The 26,663-nt window shown below is 37.1% G+C and overlaps 1 protein-coding gene across 1 annotated transcript in view; it reads right to left on the bottom strand.

Annotated features, from left to right (window-relative positions):
- The window catches only part of CRYBG3 (crystallin beta-gamma domain containing 3), a 125,047-nt gene that overhangs the window by 37,158 nt on the left and 61,226 nt on the right, over nucleotides 1-26,663 (bottom strand). Inside the window, exons 5-15 of the mRNA XM_004002856.6 lie at nucleotides 26,104-26,148; nucleotides 25,745-25,860; nucleotides 24,579-24,726; nucleotides 19,819-19,955; nucleotides 18,453-18,567; nucleotides 17,265-17,300; nucleotides 14,766-14,899; nucleotides 10,702-10,828; nucleotides 3,016-3,158; nucleotides 2,789-2,915; nucleotides 1,824-1,856 (exon numbers count right to left, since the gene is read on the bottom strand). Of these exons, the coding sequence (XP_004002905.3) occupies nucleotides 1,824-1,856; nucleotides 2,789-2,915; nucleotides 3,016-3,158; nucleotides 10,702-10,828; nucleotides 14,766-14,899; nucleotides 17,265-17,300; nucleotides 18,453-18,567; nucleotides 19,819-19,955; nucleotides 24,579-24,726; nucleotides 25,745-25,860; nucleotides 26,104-26,148 (1,161 nt within the window). The remainder of the gene's footprint in view (nucleotides 1-1,823; nucleotides 1,857-2,788; nucleotides 2,916-3,015; nucleotides 3,159-10,701; nucleotides 10,829-14,765; nucleotides 14,900-17,264; nucleotides 17,301-18,452; nucleotides 18,568-19,818; nucleotides 19,956-24,578; nucleotides 24,727-25,744; nucleotides 25,861-26,103; nucleotides 26,149-26,663) is intronic.

Below are 26,663 nucleotides of genomic sequence, written 5' to 3'. Positions count from 1 at the left end.
GTATTTTTACTAGCGTAAATCTCTACTCATGTACTTTTTGGCTTTTTGCTTCTCAGGTGACTTGAGGTTTACTTTCAAATCACCAGCATGTTAAGAATTCCCTCTGTTACTTGAACTGGAGATGTAACTTCCTTCTTATTCCTCAGAGAAAAATAACTACCCCATATAAACACAGCCTCTACCACTGTCAACCTGACTATCACAACTACTTGTGAAGGAGAAAATAACTTTATAGTTAATGAAAGGAACCAGACTATCAGCCAAGATCCGCTTGTTTTCATTTGGGTAAATGAAAACAAGCTAAACTTTCTGAAAATCTGGTCCAATGGAAATAATAAGAGCTTTGATACTGGGTAAATAAGGCGGCTTTGTCTGCTTGTTACCAAATGTCCAGCTGTCATACACTTGTCAGGACCTTTATTTCACAAGGCAGTGGTTGAACCATATTCAGAAAATAAATGGTGCCAATTTCACTGGGTGTTTGCGGCTGCTTCCTTTTTCTTCAAGTTGGACTGGAAATACTATAAAGAAAATCCTCTGAGCAATCTGTCCCAAACAAGGAAGTTCATTAAAAAAAAAAGGGGGGGGGGAATGGAGGAAGAAGAGAAACAGAGCTTAAAAGAATATGATTTTTTTATCTGCACTTAAAACTCAGAGAATATGCAGCTTGGAATTATCCCAGTTTTATCTCTTTTATCTACTCATGTTATATTGATTCATGTGGAAAAAAAAGTGCTTTGAAAGTCCATGGTTGGAGTTTTCTAAGATTCAAAATAAAGATCTGGCAGGAAGTGTCTCCAGAAACTGAGTTATATTCAGAGAGGAAATGTTCCCAAGAGGCCTGAGCTAATCAGAAAATAATAAAACCTGAAAACATTGTGAAGAGAAATATGGTTTAAACTAAGCTGATTTGAGATATATAAACACTGACAGGAATGTGCAAAATGTACACAGAGAAAAAGATTCAACATTATGTAAAACTAGCAAATGTCAAATACTTAGAACCAATCATTCTTTTTGGCTGTTTGAAGAAATTTTTCTAAATTTGTTATTTTAAATGAGACAGAGGAAGCACTGTATTTTACCCCCTTTCTTATATGGTTGTACTGCTTGTACCAAGATATGTCTTTCTTTGATGTAAAATCTTGGAATTAGATACAAACAGTGTCTCTTTTGTGACCTCGAGCTGTGTGAAATGATGCTCACTTAAATTCTAAATCTTGGTTTTTCTCATGAATAAATGAGATAAATTCTGACCTCACAGAGTTATCAGAAGCACTAAGTAAGCACAATTTCTAGCTCTCAATGGATAATAAACAAATATTAGGCACCAGAGTATCACCCAATCCTTCAAACCATTAACATACTAGAAATAAAGAAGCAGGGTTGCAGTTTTACCAGCACTTTTAAGAAATTTGTGACTTAGGGTTTAGAGATACATTTACACAATAAGCATGCCATCTCTCCATGTAAGTTTGCTCCTCCACAGGACAGCGTAACATACTATGCTGATTAAGAATGTGATGTTGAAGAATGGATGGGCAACAGGAAAGAAAGTGGCAGAGGTTTGAGACGAACCCAAAGTGGTCAGTGCTGAAGCTCTAGTAGGAGGAAAACAAAGGACTGTGACAAACCCAGGCCAACGTGCTCAGTAACAAGGATGAGCACACTGGTGCCCACAGGTTCCTAGTACAATATAAACTGCCCTGCCATGCAGACACATAAAAGTTATCTGAGGGAAAGAGACAGACTTGAGAGAAAGAGTATACATATTTAGTAAGCAATTTTTAACAATTATAAGTTAAGAATATCTTTAAACATACCAAATGTGGAGGCTCATTTATCCCAAGTGGTTCCTGAAACATATATAAAAACATTTTAAGAATTATAATCATATATTCTTAGTTGTCTTTGAAAGTGCTGAGAATATCCTTTGGAAAACAAAGTATATCATCTGACCAATTTACTAGATTCTTTGAACTGGTAAGGACCCTCAAATAATCTACTAAATTAGTTTATAATAACCTTAATATTTATTACTAATTCATTTTGAGTAATATTCATTTTGAGCTAAAAGAAAAATGTGCCCCAGTGTCCATTAGAAAGACCCTGAACTTCTCACCACTTCTCTCCCATCACTATCTCATGGGTACCCTTACTGTTCTGCAGTGCTTGTTACTATCCACACTGGCCACATTCTTTCATAACTTTGTACCTTTCACATGTGGAGATGATTCCTTCTTTCTGAACTGCCTTTTCTGCCCCACTTCCTTTTCTGGAAAGATTGCTTTTATCCTCTAAGGCATCACTCAAATCATCTCTTCTTGAAGTCTGGCATGGTCCCCAGAGCCCCAGGCTCTCCATGCTCCCTTTCTCTGGTCCCTCAGCACTGCTTACACCTGCCTACACACTTCATTTTCTCACTAGTCATACTGTAAGTAATAGAGCATAATAATTGTCTGTCTCCTCTAAGAGACACAGAGACCCATTGGGGCAGGCTTATTCATCTTTTATCTCCAGTGATCAGTCCTGTCTGACATGTCAAAGACACTAAATACGTGCTACTGGATGAATGAACTGATCAAATGACAAGAGTTCCTAATCATGGAGGTGCTAATACTACCTACTAGCTGTCTATGGAGTCTACAGAAATTCATATGCTGTTTCATTTTCTCTGTAGATACATAACAACATAATCCAACAGTCCCACTTCTTTAAAGCCCGTTCCACACATCAACTGTATGCCATTACATGCCTCTGGCACTGGCTATGTTCATATTTAACTTACCAACTGGATGGGCCGTATTGACATGATTGTATTATTTGATCCTCCCCAGTCAAAAAAGCACTTGTATTTCCCTTTCTCTAAAATGTACTGTTCTCCACAGAAGAACTTCTGCTGGTAGGCAACCCATCTAAGTAGGATAAAAAAGAAAAAGAACAGAGGTGACACAGAATTGAGCAACCAACAATTTAAACACCAAAGAAGCTCATGATTCTTAGGAGTCAACTTACACGCCACTTTTAACATGAATGGACCTTGTTTCACTGCCAAAGCCAATTTCTCCTAAGTCAGAAATTTCCTGATTTGTAATGTCAATAAACTTCCCACTTTCCAGATCAGAGTCAAACAGTGTGATTGAAGATTCTATGAAATTCTAAAAAGAAGAAGAGGAAAGTTGAGGCATTTTGTTTTATGGCTTATATCTTGGCAATTTTCACATGCTTTTGGGATAATTTTCACACAACTTCAGGAAGAATTTTAAATGGTACTGAAGGCAATTTAAATAGGCATTACTCCTAAACAATTTAAAGAAAACATAAGTCTCAATTTACTTTAAGCAGAGAAATACAATTTTATGAAACTAGAAATTAGTTCACAGTCAGTAAACTGCTGGCACTTACAGACTATCATATGTAATGGTAATTATAAAGGAAACTAAGTCTAACTTGTGCCTAAAGAGCAAAAGCCACCTGAAACAGAAAGTAAACATACAATGTACTGTGGGCATCGTGGGAGAGGATTTTATGAGTTTAAATATAACAAGATAAATGAAATTTGCTTGAAAAAATTGTTTTATAAAAATTAAAATCAGAGGACAACATCTCCATATAGTCAGACAGAATACTTAAAAATCACAGAAAAATTATAAGACCCAACTTGACAGTTAATTCACAAAATAAACATTATTTACAAAAAAGATTAAGTTAAAAACAAACAAATGTCTAATTTCACTACAAGAATAAAGAAATTCAAATTAAAACAGATACAGTTTCACTTTTTAAGTCAAGAAATATCTAAAAACCCAGTTTTAGCAGGGAACGTCTCTGGTGGAAATATATGTTCTGCAGCTATTTTAGAAAACAATTTAGACATATATTTAAAAGACTGAAATTGTTTATTCTTTGAGTGTGATATTCCTTTTTTCTTAAGTTTCTTAAAACTGAATGACAGTTAATTTATATGTAAAGATGAATTATTTATCATAGTGAAAAGCTGTAAATAGTATAAATGTCCAAAAGATTTACAAACACAAACCTTTAAGCATCCACCGCTTGATGGAATAAATACAATTAAGGAGAGTTTTTAACAAGTTAACAGTTAAAAATATATCACATACTCATTTCTGCCAAGAGCTTTACATACCTTATTTCTGATGTGATTATTTTACTATCACTCCTATTTTACAGCTGACAAAATTGAGTCAACTCCCTGATATATCATAGCTATTGAGGGGCAGAGGTTGAATCTGAGTATAAATCTGTTTGTCTATTCTAAACTCTTAATCACTGTCAGATATAAATGTAAGGATAAAAGAGTAGGACAAAAACTAAAACTTAAAAGCTTGGTAAGATGAGAAGTTCTCACAAAACCCTCAACTTTTCATTTAAAAAAGGATAGAAGAAAAAAAAAGAAAAACCAAGAGTGGTTACCTTTGGGTCTAGAAGTTGAAAAATTTTACCCTATATTTTTTCAGAATTTCAAATAGGTGTATTTTTAACTGGAAAATACAGAACACATTAAAAAAAATAAAAACTCTTTATTTCTGCCTATTATTTCATTGTTTGTAGCTCAAGTTTTAAACCTACAGAAAAATGTTATCAGCTTCTATACATCTCAAACACTATCAAATTTCTCATTATGGTTATTATTACAATCTAAGATTTCCAGGACAAACATTCATTTTACATGAACAAGCAAAACAGTATCCAATAAAAACAAAGCATCTATGAGGAGAAAGAAAATACATCTGAAAAAAAAATTCTCTTGCACTTACAATGTACATGTCAACTTTCAAGGATTTTAAAAACTGCTGATACAGGTGGGTCAAATTTCATTTGAAACTTCAGGAAAAAAGATAAAGGCTTTTTACTGAAATTTTTATTATATTTTCTAAGCCATATTTGGGTTTTCAATTCCTCTTTGAGTAAACATGTGGAACCTGAGAACACCTGTCGCCTTCATTGCTTTTGCATCTTTCTTAAAAATGTGGAAGCCAGGTGAATTTAGTCTTTATGACTCCCACTATCTATCCCTCATCTAATTAACAGAATACTTTTCAAACACGTGCACTTGTTATCTTTTGAGCTTCCTTAAATCCTGAATTTACATATATATGTGTATATATGTATGCATGCACATATACACATATTGATATTTCTGTATCTCATTATAGACATAGATCTGGAATTTTCCAAATACAAATCTAGAACATACATATATTAAATCAAGGCCCTAACATCCTATTAGAGATTTCTTGGGTTCCCTGGTGGCTCTGTGGTAGAGAATTCACCTGCCAATGCAGGAGACATGGGCTTGATCCCTGGGTTGGGAAGATTCCCTGGGAAAGGAAGTGGCAACCCACTCCAGTATTCTTGCCTGGGAAATCTCATGGACAGAGGAGCCTAGTGGCCTATACAGTCTATGAGGTCACAAAGATTTGCATACAACTTTGTGACTAAATAACAACAGAGATTTGCTTGCCCAGGACAAGCCTCCCCAGTGAAATTTTACAGCCTGGGTACCATATCAACAAACTTGCTTATACTGACAAAAGAAACTTCCATCACCCAAGGAACATGAACTTGCCTCTGTTTCTTACAACCTGAAAGTACATACCTAGCTCCAGGTGGCTGTGAGGATAAAACGTGGTGATGACAAGTGAAGGTGGCCATCCAGGTCCTAGTCAAGAACTGCTATCAATAGCTGCCAACCAAGTCCGGCCCAGCCACAATGGGCAGGCCTTCAGCAGCTCTCACACACAGACCTCTCCCCCGCTACTCTCGTGACTCTGTGATGACCCACCTCTGCTTTTACCTTGTCTGCCCCTACCACTGTTCTCTATCTACTCCCTGTTAGGGTTACAGGGGAGCAGAGATAAGCTGACATATGCTGTGGGCCACTGCATCACGCTGGAGTAAAATGGGAACATGTGCTGTGACTGTGCCTTTCCATTTAGAAACCACTTGTATTACAGTGTGATGTTTACTTGAACACTGTTCTGATGAATCCTATGGCATGGGTTGTGGGAGAATGGCAGCCGTGAGGAGGGTGAGGTGGGAAGCAGGCTGGAGGCACAGGCCATTGGGCCATGGTGCAGCCTGGGGCTGAACAGAGAAGGAGGGGTTTACTGTCACAGGACCCGGTGCCAAGTACAAGTGCTGGCAGTCCACGGGTTCACAAATATACTCACATGGCTGGAGTCTCTGTCCTTCCTGCTCTGCCTCCCATGCCCAGAGATGTGGCCAAGGGCACAGGGGTCTTCTAACAGAGACACTGTTCTCTCATTTAACCTCCTGCTTTTGTTTATTCATAGCTTTCCTTGCCTTGTAGCTTCTGCCTTCCATCTTTTTCTAAAAATGTTTCTGAGTCTGTCTCCTGGCTTTGATCCTCTCTGCTTGTTACACTCAAACCTACCAAATACACAATATCTGATCCAGTTGACTAGCTGCCATCAATATGGTGTTCCTGCTGCGGGGAGCTCTAACTCTAAGCCAAATCCAATCATCTGGGGCAAAATCTCCAGGGTCACATGTACAAAGTAAAATAAATAAAATATGTAAGAAAACACAAAAACAAAAAACCAAACTTAACTGCCTTGTTCATGAGGTGACTGCAATAGGACCCAAGTCCTGTGAGGTTACCAGGCTACCATCATTCCAACTCTAAGCACAATTAAATAACTTAAACTTATTAAATAACTTTCAAAGTCACATGGATTTCAGTGGAGCTCTGTTGCTCCAGAAAGATGAGTAATGATGGAACCTCAAATCTTCACTCCATTTTAAAGCACTTAAACAGAACCAAAAATCAGGAGAGTCTAATGCAGTCTCAGGCACAGTACTCCCCACTGTTAGAATGAGCTAATGAGCAGTTGCTTCAGGACTAAAAATAAGTCTTAAGGATCAATAATTTGATTACCTTTAAATTTCATAAAATCCCTCAGCTCATCAGGTTCTGGAACTCCTGCACCACAACCCCCTTGGGTGGGCAGCATAAAACAAGACACCAAGACACCAGGGGAGATCTGATGTGTCCATTAATTTAGGGGACACAACGGTGTCTGCTGCATACCACCTGGTTTTACAGATCTGAAAAGAGGCCCCGAGTCTGAAAATCAGAACAAAAGCAAATCCAAACCTAGGAGAGTTTGAAACTGAGGGAAAACAAGCATACTAAGAAACTTATAGAGAGAGCCAAGAATAAAAATTCCTTCTTTAATCCCTGGAGTCTAAATTACTGCTATATTCCTTCCTCCTGGTCCTTTTCTCTTTATAAAATAATCAACTCCAAGTCACTATATCTGCCTGACTCATTTGGAATTAGAAACACATTTCTGGTCATCCTCTCCAAAGCACTTCGTGACACAGACCACATTATCCCTAAGGGACATGTCCAAGATCTGACCTTTGTAGATCCAGAGTGTTCCATATACTAGAGCCAGGACATTAGAAGACTGCATTATGTTATGCAACTTTTCTACCTTTCATCTGTTTATTTGATATTATTTCAACTTAGATCTCAGAAGCAGTGCTTTACTCTTTCCCAGGTTAGAGACCTTTGAGAGCCTATATGTCTCACATCAGCGCTGCCTATTAATCCCACTGTCTATGACAACCCCAAGAGCTGTTCACCCTATGTCTAACAATAACTGTATCATATACTTAAAATTTTCAGAGAGGGTAGATCTTATGTTGTGTCTTATCACAAAAAAATTACTAATTGTAAAGAGGGCATGAGAAAACTCTGAGAGGAGACAAGTATGTCCAGGGCCTTGATAGTATGATGGGTATATACTTATTCCCAAATGCCTCGATTGTATACAATAAATACGTACAGCTTTCTACATGTCAATCATGCTTCAATAAAGTGGTTTTTAAAAAGAGAATCTCTACCCAATTCCATGCTATGTCTGAAGAAAATATTTCATCTGAAAACATTTGTGTGAACATAATTTTCAGACTGTTTATAATTTAAATTTATGTACATAATTCTTTACTATACACGTGTATTAGTCTGCAGAGTAACTGTATATTTACAGCTACAAATGAAATGTTAATAAGCTATTGGCTGAATGAGATTCCAGCTTTCCACTCCTGAAGTGCTTTTTAATCTAATCATTCAGTGACAAGGAAAATGGGAAATGTGACATGGGCTCTAGAGTAAGACAGAGTCACCCGTCAAATTACAGCTCTGCACCTGGACACAGTACCTAAGCTCTGAGATCCTCAGTTTCTGCATCTGTAATATGGGAGTCATAAACTCTCTATCTCATCATTTTTGTGAAGATTAAGTACAACTATGAATGTAAAGCCATTAGTAAGCACCTGAAGATGTTAGGAATATCATAATGAGGATGATGATAATATCTTTACAAGCTAGTCTTAATTTTTTTTAAACCTAATTTAAAGATAATAGGTTTTCTTTGAAGGAAATTATGTGTATTAAAAACTATGTGTTATCATTTTCATAAATACCAAAAACTTCTATTTGCAGCAGTAGTTTAATTTCTGTTCTCATAGACTGTCTCTATCAAGTATCTCCTGACTTTTTAGCTATAGTGTTTTTTTCTTTCCACATTTCCTACTATTTGAAGAATTCAACTAGTGAAATCTTGGAGTTTTGCCTGTTTTAGTCACAGTCACCTTGGAAGATACCATCACATTTTCTGCTGAACATTTCTAGAAGCAAACTTCGGCTCTGCTTTTTTCTTTTAAATCAGGAGGGAAATTCTTAAAATCATTCAGTACTAGGTGGGAGATGCTCTGAATTATGATGCTTAACTTCCTCAATGCATGCAGTTATCATGAACTAAAAGAGAAAAAGATGCAGGCTTTATCATGTTTTGTCTGGTGTGCCTTTTAGTCCTCAAGGAAGAAGTGGCTAGAGAAAACCTGTGGCCCCTGTACATTAGAATTGAAAGCTAAATACCTCAAAAGCTACCTGTCCACTGCTCAGACAACTTAGTACCCAATCTTCAGTTGGCTCTGCTAAACTTCTTTTAGGTAGAACTGGTTTTTCAACTCAGTTTTTTACTAACAAGGATCACTGTGGACAAAAAAAAAAAGCTCCCTTATTCCCTATGATTCTTCTTTCCCATACTGGCTCCTGCTGCCCAACTGAGTGAGGCGTTGCAACAGTGGTGCCTGTGACCCTGACATAGAAACTTAGGGGACAGAGCGGCAAGAGCCCACCTGGACCTGAGAATCACCCGTCACTGTATCATCAGTTCCTTCAAAGGGTGGCTTTGGAGGCCATGCCAGATAGTTTAGAGTTTATATGGGAAAAGATTATTTTGAAAATATACTGCAGTGGTATAACTTCTTAATTATGAGAAAACATGGCCCTCTGAACACACTACAGAAGTCTCCAGAGCTGGTCAGAAAAGTGAGCAACATCTGATAAGCAAGCTCTGATATCCTGCAGAACTCTCTAGCGTCCTTCTAGCTCCTCTTCCCTGTGTCTTCCAGTCCTGGAACATTCTAGACTTCCTGCCTCCAGGCTTACCTCCTTCACCTCATGCTAGTCCTTGATACATTCACCAAAAAAATAAAAACCTTTCTAAAATGCTAATCTAATCACACTCACTAGGCCTAAAATTCATTCCTTCTGGTCAAGTCAAGAAAAAAAGTGTGAACTCCTCAACATGGCATATAAGGCCCTTCATTTTCTGGCTCTGGATTCATCTTCCCGAGCTCTAATATCCTATTTTTACTGCATTTCCAAAATATATCAGTTTCACTTATAAGAGGGTTTCTCAACTTCAGCACCAGTAATATTTTAGGCTCATGACTTCTTGCTGTGGGGGCTGTCCAGTGAATTGTAGGGGTTGAACAGCCTCCCTGGCCTCTACCCACTCGATGTCTGTAGCCTGACAATCCCCAACCCTCCCAAAGTCATAACAATACAAAATGTCTCCAGACACTGCCAGATGCCCCCTGCGTGAGCTCATCCCCAACACTGGCTCCTATCCTTGCTTTTTAAAATGTTAACCTCTTGCTAAAACACCCATCTTTCTTCTTCACCCTGTTCCCAAATTTCACTTAGCTAACTCTCAAACTTGAAATTTCAACTCAGCTGCCCTCTTTTCCTGCCCACTTCAAACGGGAAGTATTTGACTTTTGTCTGGGTATCCTGAATACTTTGTGTTGAATCCAATCACAGTCAAACACTATCAAACATTTACATAGGTACTATCAACCTGGTGGCTCAGACGGTAAAGCATCTGTCTACAATGCGGGAGACCTGGGTTCGATCCCTGGGTCGGGAAGTTCCCTGGAGAAGGAAAAGGCAACCCACTCCAGTACTCTTGCCAAGAAAATCCCATGGACAGAGGAGCCTAGTGTCCATGGGGTCGCATTGGACATGACTGAGCGACTTCACTTTCACTTTCATCAGCCCTAACAGATAGGGAGTCAGTGTCTAGTCATCATATCTCCAGCACCTGACACAATCTATCTAACAGCAGGTGTTCAAAAATCATTATGGAATCAATGGATGAAAAATACACACAAATATTCTGTAATAATCATGGCAGTTAAGAAAGGCAAGTCATATAAGCCATTCAGTTTAATGGTCTCAGGTAGTAGAAACATTTTATCATTTTATATTCTACCAGAGGTCATGTCCAGTTTTCATGGAAAACTAAAAAAAAAAAAAAAAAAAAAAAAAGAAAATTAAGAATAAGGAAGTTAACTCACAGCTTGTAAGTACCGGAAAGACAAGATGGAACCACTTAATGCCCCAAAGGCATTACTGTCTTCAAAATCTCCTTCTTCAAGCAAGAACTGCTGGCCTTTAAAATGTTCTTTTTCATAGGCAACCCATCTACAAATAGAGGACATACAACTGAGTTATTAATAAAACCACAGTCAAGAAAGAGAGAAAATCATGATAAAGCACCCAGTTGCACATCACCTCTCCGATTATACAGAGTGAAGTAAGCCAGAAAGAAAAACACCAACACAGTATACTAACACATATATATGGAATTTAGGAAGATGGCAATGACGACCCTGTATGCAAGACAGGAAAAAAGACACAGATGTGTATAAAGGACTTTTGGACTCAGAGGGAGAGGGAGAGGGTGGGATGATTTGGGAGAATGGCATTCTAACATGTATACTATCATGTAAGAATTGAATCGCCAGTCTATGTCTGACGCAGGATACAGCATGCTTGGGGCTGGTGCATGGGGATGACCCAGAGAGATGTTATGGGGAGGGAGGTGGGAGGGGGGTTCATGTTTGGGAACGCATGTAAGAATTAAAGATTTTAAAATTAAAAAAAAAAAAACAAAAAAAAAACAAAAGAGCATTTGAAAAAAAAAAAGCAATACACTTATTTTGCTAGCATTTACAGAGACAAACGAATGGTGTAAACTTCATGGATCAATATTTTTTTAGTTTGGAGGCTTTTGCCAACAAAAGGTTAGCTGTTACAGGACTGCAACACAGGAACACATTTAATGTTTGTGGCCTGACCCTATACCACCATCACAGTGTGGTCGGAGAATAGCCTGCCAAGGAAAAAATAATGGAAAGCACAGACAATGAGAAATACTGCAAAGCCACAATGAGATTCAAAGACAATCAGTCTTATTTTTCTGATTAAGCCCTGCTGGAATCACAGAATGATCACTATATTAAACATGTATTTAGGGTTTAACTCAAAGGAACCTGTCATCAGCTTTGGATCAGAAACACATTATAGGAAGGTTTAGCAAGGAGAAACTAGGAAATGCGACTGGGCTGGTATTAGCCCTGGTGGTCTAAATATATACAAAGACTTCTGTAAATATTTACAGGTAGGAAATGTTGCTCCCACCATTTTATCAGTGGTGATAATGGAAACAGGAAGCACCATGGCAGACTTTCCAAGGACAGAGATTTCTTGACTTCTAATTTGAAATTATCAGTACCGAACACTAATAAACACAGTTACTCATTAGTTCTTCAGGAAACTTAACCTTTATCTGCGGTAACCCACAGTAGCTAATGCAGTGTGGGCATAGATAAAACACATGCTGCCCTGCTTAAATCTGCCCTTAGCTGGCACTGTGTAACTAGAGTGGGACCCGCTCCAATGGGGCAGATTCCAAGAGTGACTACTGTGGGCTCCTGGGTTGGGGACTTCTGAATTCTAGAGCTTGTCAAAATGAAGCCGGGTAGGGCTAACTATATTCTTTTGGGAAGATACAAAAAGTATTCCTAGGAACTGTTTTCCTAGGTTATGAAGTAACAGTAGCCACTCAGTACTCCTGAACCCATATCTAATTTCTGTAGGTGTGCCTATGGTAGGGAAAAGGGTAAGGGTCCATGTGAGTTAGAATAAACATTTTATACATACTAGCAAATTTGTAAAATATAAAGAAACTACTATTATTCTATTCTTAAACTACTAAGTGAAAATAAATTTTACAAGAGAACTTTTGAATTCTAAGTTTATATAAATGGGACTATTCAAAACATGCTTTTAATATACCTGAATGGGAAAAATAAGATACAGAAGACCTAATATTAAAGGAGAAATCAGTAAAGTATAACAGTTCAAAAACCTGCACAGCCTTTCTCAATAGATTTTAAATTAAGATTAAAATTTACATATATCTGGGATATTTAAAAATAGATGTTATCTGAGAAAAATTAAGACACATCAACCTCATTTTCTCTAGACTCCTTAGGACAGAGGTGAGGAAGAGTTCCTATTATTTACAGATAAAGTTCAAGAGTTAAAAGTGAAAAATAATGAAATAGTGAAGCAGTAAAAAAAAAATAGTAGAATTAGTGAAAAAAATAAAAGTCACCTGTTCATCTTTATATTGGACATCACATTTTTCTCCTGCTGCTGCTGCTGCTAAGTCACTTCAGTCGTGTCCGACTCTGCGTGACCCCAGAGACGGCAGCCCACCCGGCTCCCCCGTCCCTGGGACTCTCCAGGCAAGAACACTGGAGTGGGTTGCCATTGCCTTCTCCAATGCATGAAAGTGAAGTCGCTCAGTCGTGTCCGACCCTCAGTGATCCTATGGACTGCAGCCCAGCAGGCTCCTCTGTCCATGGGATTTTCCAGGCAAGAGTACTGGAGTGGGGTGCCATTGCCTTCTCCAGCAGGTGTCATATAAAAAATGAAAGTGTGTATAATGTTTTACTAGCCATAATATTTTGAGATTTTATAAAATAATCGCAAATACACTTAGAAAATAAGTGCACATGTCCACGGATCAGAGAACACTACGACTACACACAACACAATAAAAATTTATCCAAAACGGATTTGTTTTTCAAGCCTCTGATAAATTTTTTAAATTCAAAGGTGAGGAACTGGATAATAACTAATATTTCAGACTGAGACAGGCTGCGGCCTGGGACCATTTGCTGCAGTGTTGCAATGCTTACATATGAATAAACCTCTCCTGGAGGAACAAAGCACGAAGAAACTATGGGACTACAAATCACTGTGTTCATGTACAGTTGGGGCAAACTCTGGACAAAAGACACAAAGAACAAAAAAAAAAAGAAAGAAAAAGCAGGGGGTCAGGAGCAAAGGCAGAGAACTGTGCATGCCCTGTGCAGATGATACCACCTAAGGGGTGGGCAAACCACTAAGCCGTCAATTCCCGGACAACCTCTACCCTCACTCCACATAAGGAACAAGCTCGCCTGTACCTCAGGGAACAAGCAAGCAGGGGAATCCTGTTGTTTGTTCTTGATCCCCTCTGCTGCAACAAGAGGCCTAATAAAGCCTTGTCTGAATTTCCAGTCTGGTCTCTGATCAATTCCTATTGATTAAGGAGGTCAAGAACCTTAGTCAGTAACAAGACTAGTTACCAACATGACCTACATATCCAATGCATTGCATAGTACATTTCCATTTTGGCTAGTGTATCCATTACTTGAACTAGTGTCAGAAACTGCAAAGACTAAGTCTCTAAATATAGCCCCTTGAGTAATCTTAAACAAGTCATTTAACTTCTTTGAATGAAATATTTGAGCAGCATCTTTTGCTAGAATACAATGAACAAGTTATATGATGTACTGCAAATAAGAGATATTGATACTTAAATGAAAATAAACCAACATTTCAAATATTAATAATTCAACCTATCAACAGAGAGATTAACATGTTGTCTGAAGGAATTCTAGCCCTGAGTTGACCATGGCAATTAAGTTATGAGGAAAGCTTCTTTTCGATGGTTTTACCTGTGAGGATACAAATACAAAGTTTCACCCTAGTCTAGTAACTGCTGATTGAGAGTGGGGTAGAGGTGCATTGGTTACACTTGGATTTGTTCTTCAGGAGCTTTCTTGAAAACAGAGCAGGGCCAGAAGGTAACCAATGTCAAGAACCCTTGATTTTGTAAACACACAGCCCAGGCTACCTCTTTAATGAGAGAGGACTCACTGCCAAGACCCTTAGCACCAAAAGTCAACTAAGGCAGAACAGAGTGAAAATTGGGACTCTCATGCATGTGCATAATCTGTCAAGAAATAATCTTGTCTTGCAATTCTTATCTTCTATACTGTGCTTACAAATACTAAGAGCTTAAGTTTTAGAAACTGTTCCCTTCATTTAAACTATCTCATAATTTCTAATACTAACACGAGTTCACAGAAAGCTGCCAGTAATAGGTTCTATTTCCCACATTTCAGAAGGGACGTATATTTTTAGATTAAGGTAGGTTGTTTTTGCTCTGCTCAGCACATTTTGGGTGCTGATCTTCAAAAGTAGACAAGTGAATCACATATGGAAAATATATAATACTCACACTCCACCGACGACACGGATTGATCCAATTCCATGAAAGTCTACATCATTTTTTAAAAAATTAGGGACAGAATCTATGTGTTCACTAAACTCTTTGGCCTGTCCATGGAAGTGAGGTTTTTCATAAATAATAACCTGAAAAATATGAAAAAAATCACTTAGCATGCTCATATTTTAGAACAGATACATACTGATTTATATGACACTGAAGGCCACAACCTGAATGAAGGACCACTGTTCATTTTCTTCCCTTATACTCAAAATATAGAATACTGTCTGACATTCACAAGGAATATGTGAGTCTTTATCCATTATAAAGATATAATATCTTGATAATATGTTTCTCTTATATCAACGTACTCAAATATAATTACATGTTCTATTTACCCAAATCCTAGGTCCATTGCAAAGAGTAAACTGTCTTGAACTATCTATGTTTTTCTCTCTGTTCAATATTTGATACAGACCCGCTATATATTTACTGAATTTCCTCTATTAAGAAACCAAAATTCTCTTGAGTTTAAGAAAACGTGCTATTTCTTGCAACATTGCTTGTATGGTCACTACTAATCACTGAGAAGAATTACACATGCAAATTCCCGAATTTAAATAAAAAACTTCCTAAAAGTTAGAAACAATTGAAAAAAATTTGGTATTCTTATTGGATATTTGGTTCAAATGGAGGAGGGAATGCAGTAGGACACAGATTTCTAGCATTTCGTTTACTTCAAACTTGGATTGGTACAAGTACTTCCCTTCTATTTTTTTTTTATTTTATTTCCCAAGCATAAGCTGCCCTTGGGGTTCAGGAAAGTGATGACAGTAATAGCACTCATCTACCTACACTTTATCACCTGGTCCTATTTATGGCTGATGGCATAATTTGCATACAATTGGTGAATAAAATCCCATGCTTAGACACACTGAACCTGCAAGTTGTAGCTTCTTTATTTAAAAAAAGAAAAACAACAATAACACTGAGAACATTACACAGTCTGAAAAAAAAATATTTAGTACTGCTCCTGCTGTTTTCTACATATTAAATTTTCAGAGTGCTATATTGGAAGTGATGAAGTATTATTTGGGTTTAATACACGCTACATATGTTGAACACATTGAAACTAAGTAAGAAGCAGTAATTCTTTGATGAGTAAGTCACAAGCCAACATCTAACAACTTAAAAATTGTGACTGTCTAGGATAACCATTCCATTCACATGCCTCAGACTGCAACTGTCCACAGAAGAGCCAGCCCAAAGTTCTGATGCAGCAAAGAGACTGAGACAAGTCACTCAGGGAGTGTCACAACGAGTTCTGCACTTATTAGGTCACTAGTTCAAAACCTTGGCTGCATGTCAAGAGTCACTTAGGGAGCTCTGAAAAATTTTAACCACACCCCAGGCCAAATAAGTATCTTTTCCAATGGAACCCAGGCATAAGCATTTGTTTTAGAACTCACATATGTATGATTCTAACATATAGCCTAATTGTATTAGATTCATTCAGATACTAAGTTTTAAAAAAAACTCCATCTATGTGATTGGGAGAATGGTAGTCAATTCCACAAATTAGGAAGCCCAGAAATGAGAAAGCTGGGGGAATTGTGCCTTGGTTTGGAGAGGAGGACAGATGAATCCCTGTGTCCTTGCCTGCCTCTGAAAGTGCTTGCTCTAATTAAACGAGGCCTGTTTGCATCTTTCATCACTACACTGATTTTCTTCCTATCTCTCTTTACAGGCATTCTACAATCCCATTTCTTTCTCTTTCCCAAAACGTACTTAATTCTAGCATTACTGCCACCCCAGTTTTCGGTGCCTCTACTGTTCCCTTCAGATACTCATACTTTCAAACTGACATCACCTGATAAAGCTGCTTGCATCTCCTCCTGATCATCCTTGATCTCCATCCTGAGCACCACTCCCAAAAGCCTGCTGGGTATTTCCACTTGAAAGTCCAGCTATCACCTCAACCCCTTGCCCCCGATAAAATAAATATCAAACCTATCATATTTCCAGCCCGTAGGTGCTTACTGGGTCAGACTGGGTTGTCAGAACAGACCTCCACCTTTCTGTACTGAGCCCTCTTGTCATTTGAGCATGGGCCCTCAGCAACTCCTTTGTGCAGTCACTGCCCACCAACCCAAGATATATTACCTAGATATTGCCAGCATACATTTAGGTAATCACATTTTAACTGTAATAGTCCCAAACAGTTAAGGGGCTTCCCAGGTGGTGCTAGTGATAAAGAACTCGCCTGCTAGTGCAGGAGATACAAGAGACGTGGGTTCAATCCCTGGGTCAGGAAGATCCCCTGGAGAAAGAAATGGCAACCCACTCCAGTATTCTTGCCTGGAAAATCCTGTGGACGGAGAAGCTTCATGGGCTACAGTCCATGAGGTTGCAAAGAGTCGGACATGACTGAAGCGACTTACCACACACACAAATAGTTAAAGATTTAATTCTCAAACTTTTTAGCCTGCTACCAAAGTGTTCAAGACTCACCTTTAAGTTCATAGGCATTTCCACTTTCAGTCCACCCTTAAGATGACAAAAAATTTTAATATTAGATATATTCATATTTAAAATATAACTAACCACAAGTAACTAGGTAATGTATGTAGGTTATATAAAAACTTGATTGGTGAAGATTACATACCAAATTTATGTTGTGGTATTTAAAAATTTTAAGTATAGAATTCTACAGCAGTCAAAATCAAGTCAGACTACTCTATATCAATGTAAATGGGGTAAGAAATCTTGGAAAGATACTTTCCAGAGTACAACCACTACAAGGAAGGAAACCAAGCTTTAGTGCTTAAGTACATGTGACCAATTAAAGATTTAATCCCACAGCATAGTGTCTCAAAAAGAAGAGTGGAGTTGTTAGTACACTGAAAACTTTATTTGGCAGGGTAGATTTCCAAACCACTTAATACTCAGTTTCTTCTCTACAAAGGCTTGGGCTTTCTGTGTTAGAGCATTTCATCTTCCAAGTCCTATCACACTTGCTGTCTTTGTGACCACACGGAGATAAGAGCATAAAAGGTAACCCACTCCTCACAAAAGCTCTAGTGTATCATTTCTTTGTTTCCAGTGCTACTCTGCATTGTAATACTCCTTAAAATTTCCGTTTTTGCTGGTTTTTAGCATTTTTTTAAGGCACAGCACAAAAACGGTTTGTCACATAGCCACTATTTAATTGAACAGTTTGCCCCTCAAATAAAAATATTTGCAACAGAATAAATCATTAATACAAACATTTATCACTTTTAAGAAAGTAACCATTCACAGACCTACCCATTTATCATTGATGCTGAACTTATCATTCATTATTGCAATGGAAGAATATAATATACAACAACCAATTTTCTAATAAGCATCAAAAAAACAAATTTAGAATTTTTTAAAGTCAGAGTATTACCTTATAAGGAAGCTGCATGAATTGTGATAAATATAGTACAAAGTAAATTCAAACATCTAGAAAAACATTAAAATGGAAATGTCTCTAGAAAACATTAAAATAGTTTCACAAAGACTGAAAGAAACAAAACAATAATGTATGAATAGTTTGCGCATTCTGTAGTAGACATATACATGTCTTAAGACCAAGATGCATGACCAATCATCAGAGCTATCTTATTTTTGAATTCATGGATACTTGGGAAAATGTTTCATTTTATATCTGCTTACCATTTGAAGTGGATGCAATGATTTCATTTCTGCTGCAGAAATCTCAAAGAGTCCATGGTCTTCCTCCAAAACTATAGCTTGCCCCTTGAAATTAATATCCGGGTAGGCAAGCCAACTAAATAAGAAATGAATGGTTGGTTAAAGTATAATAGGAATACTTTAATCTGGTTCCGTAAGAGTTAAAAGCTAAAAATAAAAAAGCTACAAAAAGAAGAAATCTCTGTCACAGAAGTACATTAGTAAAACACATTCACAGTGACACTGTTAGACAACATATAACAATGAATTAACATGTTATTCACTACTTACATTCAGACACTATTCTGGTTTATTATATGTTTTCCAAGCACTGCCATCACTTTCCTATTATATGTTTTCCAATATTTAAAAGTTGTGAAACCTTTAATGCAATTAGGATATAACTGAAAAATCATTCCCCTAGGTTTCTGTTTTAAACTTGGGCAATCAGAGGTAGGGATTCCACTATGCATTTTATACCTTTGACCCACAGTTTCAGAATCCGTATCAGTTCTTGGTTTCCCTCAGGAAGAGTATTTGAAATAAGATTCCTAAAAGAACCATCCAGAAACCAGCTAAACTTGATAATTACAGACAGTTCTCAGGTCTGTGTTAATTACTGGGTATGCCCAACAGTTCTAACATGTGGGAGAGATGAAGGGAGATGTCTAACAGTGACCCCTAAATTCAACATCAACCATCATCAGAGCAGATGAAAATAGAGGAAGAGGGAAGAAGGATCCACATTGAACCAGAAATCACAAAACTTATGACTCAAGTCAATCTGGGACTGAATTAACACTGAATTCAGACCCACAGTCCTGAAGATACCTTTGGAATTAGAAAGGCCTAGTATCAAATCCATATTTACCAGCTGGCAGCTTAGGACAAGCCACATAATTTTTTCATCTGTGACAGGAGAGTAGCTCTACCTATCTTCCAGGAATAGAAGAGTAATAAACACTGGTACTATAAAGGCCCTCTGTAACTACAAGCACTGAGACAGACACTCTGCAAATAGCTCAGGCTCCAGTGTTTTAGGTCAGGGATATGTATTTATTTCTCAGTCCCACAATCTGGTGGGTGAAAAGACAATGGATTCATCTGTCAAAAATGGTGTCTGGGAACCTGGATCTGTTTCTGTGAGTCATCTATAAAAAACTTAACTGGATCTGAAAAAAAAAGACAGAATCTGTTTTAAAATATTTGAAAAAGTCTTCCTTAGATATCCAGAAGTACACACAGCAAAATTAACACTTCAGAAATGTATAGGTCACCAATTGAAATCTGACACAAAGTTAACTTTGGTAGCCATCAATCACTGTAGTGAAGAGAAGCAGATACATACACGCCTGACTTCACAGTGAAGGACACAGATTTGGGGATATTCAGCTCTTCCAAATTGGGAACCGCTCGCTGGATGCAGATAGGGCAACATGCCGGGTCCGACTGTGGGCAAAGTTCTATCTCTGGAATACTGCAGTCCTGGAAAGAAAGAAAAAAAAAAGTTGACTCTGAAATATCTAGACACACACTGCAGTATCCTCAATACCCTGGATATGCAGTTACAATTATTCTCACCGTTCAGCTGAATTTTTAACCAATAACAGCATAAAGGAGACCATGTTTCTTCTTACCAATCTGTTAAACTAATTTTTCTAAGAAGTTACATTGACAACATGAAAATTACACGAATATTATTGATTGAAAAATATTACCCTGATTCTTTCTGCTTTGTTTTTAAAAGTCCTGCTCCATTAAGCAATGTTCAAAGTTACCAATATATGAGTGCCAAGAGTTTGTAAGCCTTCCTTCTCAGAAGCATAACAAAGCCATAGGGAGGAAGGGAGTTAAATAAAAGCTGATCTCATGGGGAACATAAAAAATAAATAACAGAGAGGCACTACTCTCTCAGTGGGTTATCTAAATTACAGTGACAAAAGAAGTAGGAATTAGAGGTGAGGGTAAAGGAAATCTGTTTTCTTACTTGTGGTATTTATTTTCTATAGTATCAGTTAGTTTGAAGAAGAAAGACATTATGAAATTTGATCCTATACTTCATCACACATCCACTGTCACCATGTCCTGTCAAACTTTTCTTTAAAATTGCCACTGTCAAGGTCTTTCATCAAGGCCAAGACTTTGATTACAGGCCTAGACCATTGATCCAGTAAGCTTACTCTTTATATAGCTGGGCACGTGGGAACACCACATCCCTCATCATACTCCTTGACTTGAGACCCAAGCAATTCATATTCATATTTTGGTTTTCCTTTTAAAATACGGCAACGACCCACAACTAACTAACTCACAATAACCCACAACTACACTAACTACCTACAACTCTTCGGTCATACTGGTATCCATGCTATCTCTGCACATGGCCTCTCTAAGCTTTGTAAACATTTCCCTTATTCTAACTGAAGACATAATTTTCTGTATTCTTACTTATGAAAATCTTTTTTTAAAAAATACTATTGGAATATAATTGATTTACAGTCTTATGTTAGTTTCAGGTACATAGCATACCAATTCAGTTATACACATATTTATTCTTTTTCAGATTCCTTTCCCATGCAGATCATTACAGAATATTAAGAAGAGTTCCCTGTACAATCCAGTCGGTCTTATTGATTCTCTATTTTATATATAGTAGTGTGTATATGTTAATCCCAAGCTCCAGTTTATCCCTTCCTGCCATGTTTCCCCTTTGGTAATCATTAAGTTTGTTTTCAATAATTAGTTCTAACTCAAAAAAGACCATATCATTTCTTAAGGAATCAAAACCACAATTATTTTTCCCTTCTCTGAAACTATAGTCATGCTGTCTAATCTATCTCAGTAATCCTGACTGTTTCATTATATGACTCAAGTTTCAGCAGCATAATTCTCATCTAGGACATTGTGGAATTCAAATGGCTCTGCTTTAATGAAATAGGTAAATGCAATAAACTATTAGAGGTGACATTTATTAGACTGAACAATTATATTTATTATTATTGTTTTACAATTGCATCATGGTATCTAAGTTTTTAATCTTTTTTCCAAATTGAGTTCTATTATTAATCATTATTAACCATTCTGATTAGTGTGTAAAAGCAAGCAAACTATTACATCTTGTTTTCAGAAAGTTCTAAAACACAATACAGTAGGAAGGTATAACCTAAAATATCCTTTAAAGTATAAAAAGTTTATCTCTGTCTAAAGTTTCATTGTAAAAAATGGCCAGAAATGTCCAGAAGAGTCACCTGTCAGTCTTCAAGTTTCTTTTGTTTGTTATTAAAAATAGAGTTCTAGTAACATTATTTAAAATGTTCCCCCAGGGATCTGAAGTACAGTAACAGAATACATAACTAAGTGTCTCACACAAATAAGTTTCCTCTGCATTGTGTTATACAAACAATGTTTGGGTGGTGTATTTTAAAAGGGAAAAAGCTAAGAGGCATTTGAGTCTACATCACACAGGGAAACAGCATAATGGAAAAGAGGTAATGATGGCTAAAAAATTGAAAATATAAACAAGATCGCTTACGTTTTCAATTATCGTACTAGAGGACTGATTTCTTTTTCTCTAGTTGGCTGAAAAAGATTTCACTAATAAGTTCTATTTTCTCTATGGTGGCTATTCACAGAAGTAATGTCTTTTGCAAGATTTGTATAAGTCTTGATGGACAAAGGGAGTAAACAACTAGCCTTACCGGAACCTAGCAACAAGAAACAGTTTGTACTCTTAGTAAAGAAAAGTTTATATGGTTTCCTCTCAGAGTTTTCTAGTCATGATATACTTTCTAAATACATCTTGGTGAAATCTATAAGCTCAGACTATTAAAGCAACCAGTAAGAATGGAGACAAAGCTATGGGAGGGAAACAGGGTAGGAATGAATTACATACATGGTAACAAAACAAAACAAAACAAACCTCCAAAAACCAAAAACCCAAGAAACTACTTGCCTCTGCCTTACAGGAAATACCTTCAGTCCCTAATCTAACGATGGCTCTCTTGCACCTCAGCTTATTAATAAGGGCAAACCTAATTAACTCCTGAAAGAAGGAAATGTCACTCTTATATATAATGTATAGTAAACAGAGAAATGTGCAGGATTCACTTTTTCTATTTGAGAAAAAAAAAGCACTTGACTCGAGTCTCACTGCACTGTTACTCCACCTCCAATTACTTCCACCAGGGCCAAAGATGACCCTTGGGCAGAATCGATTACTGCAGATGACTGAAGGTATTTTCTATTACTTGCTCCATTTACAGCCAAGTGAAGATGTCATGAAAGTATTATCTTTAAAGGCAGTCTTTAAAGCTTTGACTACTTAAGATGAAAGCCACTAAAAGACGGTGAAACAAGATAAAGCTGGTGTGGGCCTAGGTGAATTTGGAATGGCCGCCATGAAAATGAAGCTATCAACAGGCTGAAATGTGACAAGTTTACAAAAAGGAAGCATTCTGATGCCTGATTCTTACTTTGTAAAATATTTAGAACAATGCTAATGCCTTTTCCATTCAACGCTCAATAGTTTTATTTTCCTTCCTCACTTAAAGTTGCTAGCAAGTTCAAGTCAAGTGGGCACTAACACTGCAATTAAAAAAAAAACAGGCTCTATGAACAAACAATGGAAGAAGGAAAAAATGTAAGCATGACTTATTCTTTCTTATAATGCATCCAAAGCAAATGGCGGATGTGCAAATACCCATTTAAATACCCATGCTCAACAGATTGAATTTTTTGTTTGATTTTATTGTTTGATTTGGGATGAGGGTGTGAAGTTTGCTGCTTACAATACCTTATTCATCTTTTTTTTTTCCTCCTCACTAGGCCTGGCATGGTGCCTGACATTCACAAGGCAGACACAAAACCACATGCTATTAAATTTTAGAAGATTCCAACTACAAAGTGATTACCTGCTTCAAGGAATTTCTTGTGAGTGAGTTAGCTAATGAAGTGAGCACTCAAATGCTGCCTGATGAGCTGAAATGCCTGTGATTAAATTTTTCGATGAAAACGCCAGTGGCTCTGCTAGGGACTCCCTCACACCTCCCATGCTGCCTAACTCCTGTCTGCTCTCTCAAGACGCCAGCCAGCTGCTGCCTGCTCCAGGAGAGGTGCGTCTTCTTCGTGCCCATGTGTGGCCCTGCACCGCATGTCTCACATCATACAGGCATGTGATTCAGCTGTCCCTGTCCTGAACTCTGAGCAATCTGCAGGAAGACACTATACAGAACTTGTGTTTCTATTCCCAGTGCCTACGACAGCATTCAGTCCAAGAGCAGACACAAATATTTGTTAGACACAGGCTTAACAGTTTTACAGAAAGTATTAATTCATGCAGATACCCCTTTATGATAATGAGTTTTTCTGTATGCTGTCTGCAACTATCAAGGGTTTTAACAACATTGATCCAAATCATGATAGGGGTCCACGTCAAAGTAGACATTTTTAGTATATAAATAGAATTTCTGTAATTTGAAAAATATATATGTCCATGACTGTCACAGGAGTAACTGCACTAAATCATTTACTACATTACTGGTGAAGGAACCCTTGAAATACATGGGACAATTTTGTCCTTATCGCTAACTCACTTCTCTAAACCATTAAGGCACTTCCCACAGTATGTTTTATTATATGAGGAATGCAAGGTCCTCCTCATCTTATTATTAATAAACAGAAAATTAAAAAGCAACATTTTCCCCTTCCTTTCCCCAACCTACCTCCTGTAAATTTCTTCTAACGCTCATCTATCTCCCCTTCTCTTGTAAACATCACACATACCCACATATACACACCCACAAACCTCCACTAGAAAAACATATTTGGAAATAGCCTAAAGATGTCTGGGTGGTATATTCCAACTACTATTAAAAATACACATACAACATGTAACATTTTATGTGCCGTATTACATGTAACATTTAAAATTTTCATTCAACTTAATACTTTATGCATATCTAGTAAAAAAAATTATCACTATGATAATAAAGAATAACCAAATTACTACAAATATGATTAATACAAACTATTTCTAAGCAGTGCTGGGCCAAAGTACAGCTTTACTACATGACAAATGACACAAAATTTAAAAATCAACTGTTACATTACCTTTAAGACACGTTTGATAGAGCCCAACACAAAGTTTCTTTGTGGATGCTTTCTGTTCTGAAGAAGCCAGTCACGATTTAACACCTTTTCTCCTTCCTCCAGGACACATTTCTGACCTTGGAAATGTGGTTTCTCATATAAAATCCAGCTGAACAAATATAAAAAAGCATGATCAGCTATAATTAATCTTCTAAGAAATGAGGCATAAAACAAATATGAGAGTTATAAGTCACAGACTACATTGTCTATTCAAATGTAAAAATCTGGGCTATTTTCTACTACTAGCGTATAAACCTATTTTGAAACAATGATGTACTGACCAAGGAGTCTAAGAAAGAATATAAGTGCACCCAACTTACAGTGCTTCCTAAACACAGCACCACAATCTATGCTTGGGTCTATGTTTACGTATACATACGTTTTATAGATGTTATATACACATTTACATTAAAAATAGTAGCTTAACAATTTCAAATTCCACTTCTACCCTAATTTTCCTGTTGCTGGATAAAAAAGCACGTGCGTCTCATTTTATTATTTGAAAACACACTACATCACACTGCTTATAACCTGAATACTGATCAGTGGGTAACCCAAACACCGGACAAAGAAATTCTGGTCCCCGCATGTCCATGAGACGTGGTCCATAATAACAAACGAGATTTTCCAGCATTTTGGCAACCCACTCCAATACTCTTGTCTGGAAAATCCCATGGACAGAGGAGCCTGGTAGGCTGCAGTCCATGGGGTTACAAAGAGTTGGACATGACTGAGCAACTTCACTTTCACTTTACGCCATACAAAGAATCCTTCACTTGTTGCTTATGTCAGTGATACAAATGACTTTAAGCATGTGGCCTTCACATTCCTTACCATCCTACAAATTTTGAACTCATTTTCAAAGCTATGTTTCATTCAACTGAAGCATTCAACTTGTCAAATCTATCCTGCTAATCATGCAGTTATGAAATGGTACTATTTTACTGCAGGCTGTAAATACTAAAAACAACCTATATTTTCTAATTAAGTTATAAAACTCTAATGATGTTTCAAAAAATTATCTGGAGAGAAATGGATGCAACCTTAATACAAGAAAAACATACAGCATAAGCAGCAAGAAAACAACTTAAGGGGAAAATATTATAAAAATTTAAGAGATCTCTTACCAGCCCCTTACAACTTTTATCAGTACCCCATTTGGATAAGACCAAGATGTAGCATCAGGAATATTACAGTAGATCTCTTGTTTATATTTTCTTCCATGGAGATCATAGATAACCATCTGCAACATACAGTAAGCAGGCATAATAACTAATTTTAAGAATGCATTTAAAATTCTAAAATATCCCAGAATGAAGAAAATAAAATATCCTAAATACATAAAAGGAAATACCACTTTAGATGCTAAATTCTTGAACGAAATAACCATCTACTAAGTCAGTTAAAAGTTTCTACCTTAAACTCCCCAAACCTAAACATAATCTTACTTCTTTTATTTTAGCCTATCTAAGAAACTTATGCTTACCTTTCCAGGTCTTGGGTTACATTTCAAAGTTTGTTTGTCAACATTCTGAAATAATAAAAGTGGAAGAAGTGAGCCATAAGAAACATAAACAGAAAGATGGTTCACTTTCTTAGCAAATCCAATTTATTGCATATTTGTTTAGTGATCATCATTACAAGGGATAAAAAAGTAAGTACAAAGGAAAATAAAGCTGTGTGTCTGTCCTCAAGAAGCTTACAGTTTGGAAAGGAGAAAAGATGATCACATTTCCGTGACTCTTCTGGTGAGAGATTAGGTTAAACCCTCAGGTACAAAACAATCAAAATGTCAAGTTAAGGAAGTCAAGAGAAATGGCACCAGCATGGAGGTGAAGTGATGGCAGACAGAGGTTCCCAGGAGGCTTGTGTGAGGAAGTGGTATGGAAAAGGCCTTGAAAAACAGGATTTCAGTAAGTGAAACAATGTGGCAGCCTGGTGCAGGAGTGGTAAAGAAAAAAAAATCCAGGAAGAGAACATCTTGAGACAAAGTACAGACATCTTAGAGGGTGTGTAACCAGAGCACAAAGTGGCGAGGCTGAACAA

This window comes from Ovis aries, chromosome 1 (assembly GCF_016772045.2).
Source record: "Ovis aries strain OAR_USU_Benz2616 breed Rambouillet chromosome 1, ARS-UI_Ramb_v3.0, whole genome shotgun sequence".
In the NCBI taxonomy this organism is placed as follows: domain Eukaryota; kingdom Metazoa; phylum Chordata; class Mammalia; order Artiodactyla; family Bovidae; genus Ovis; species Ovis aries.
This window is presented reverse-complemented; position numbering and strand designations above follow the sequence as displayed.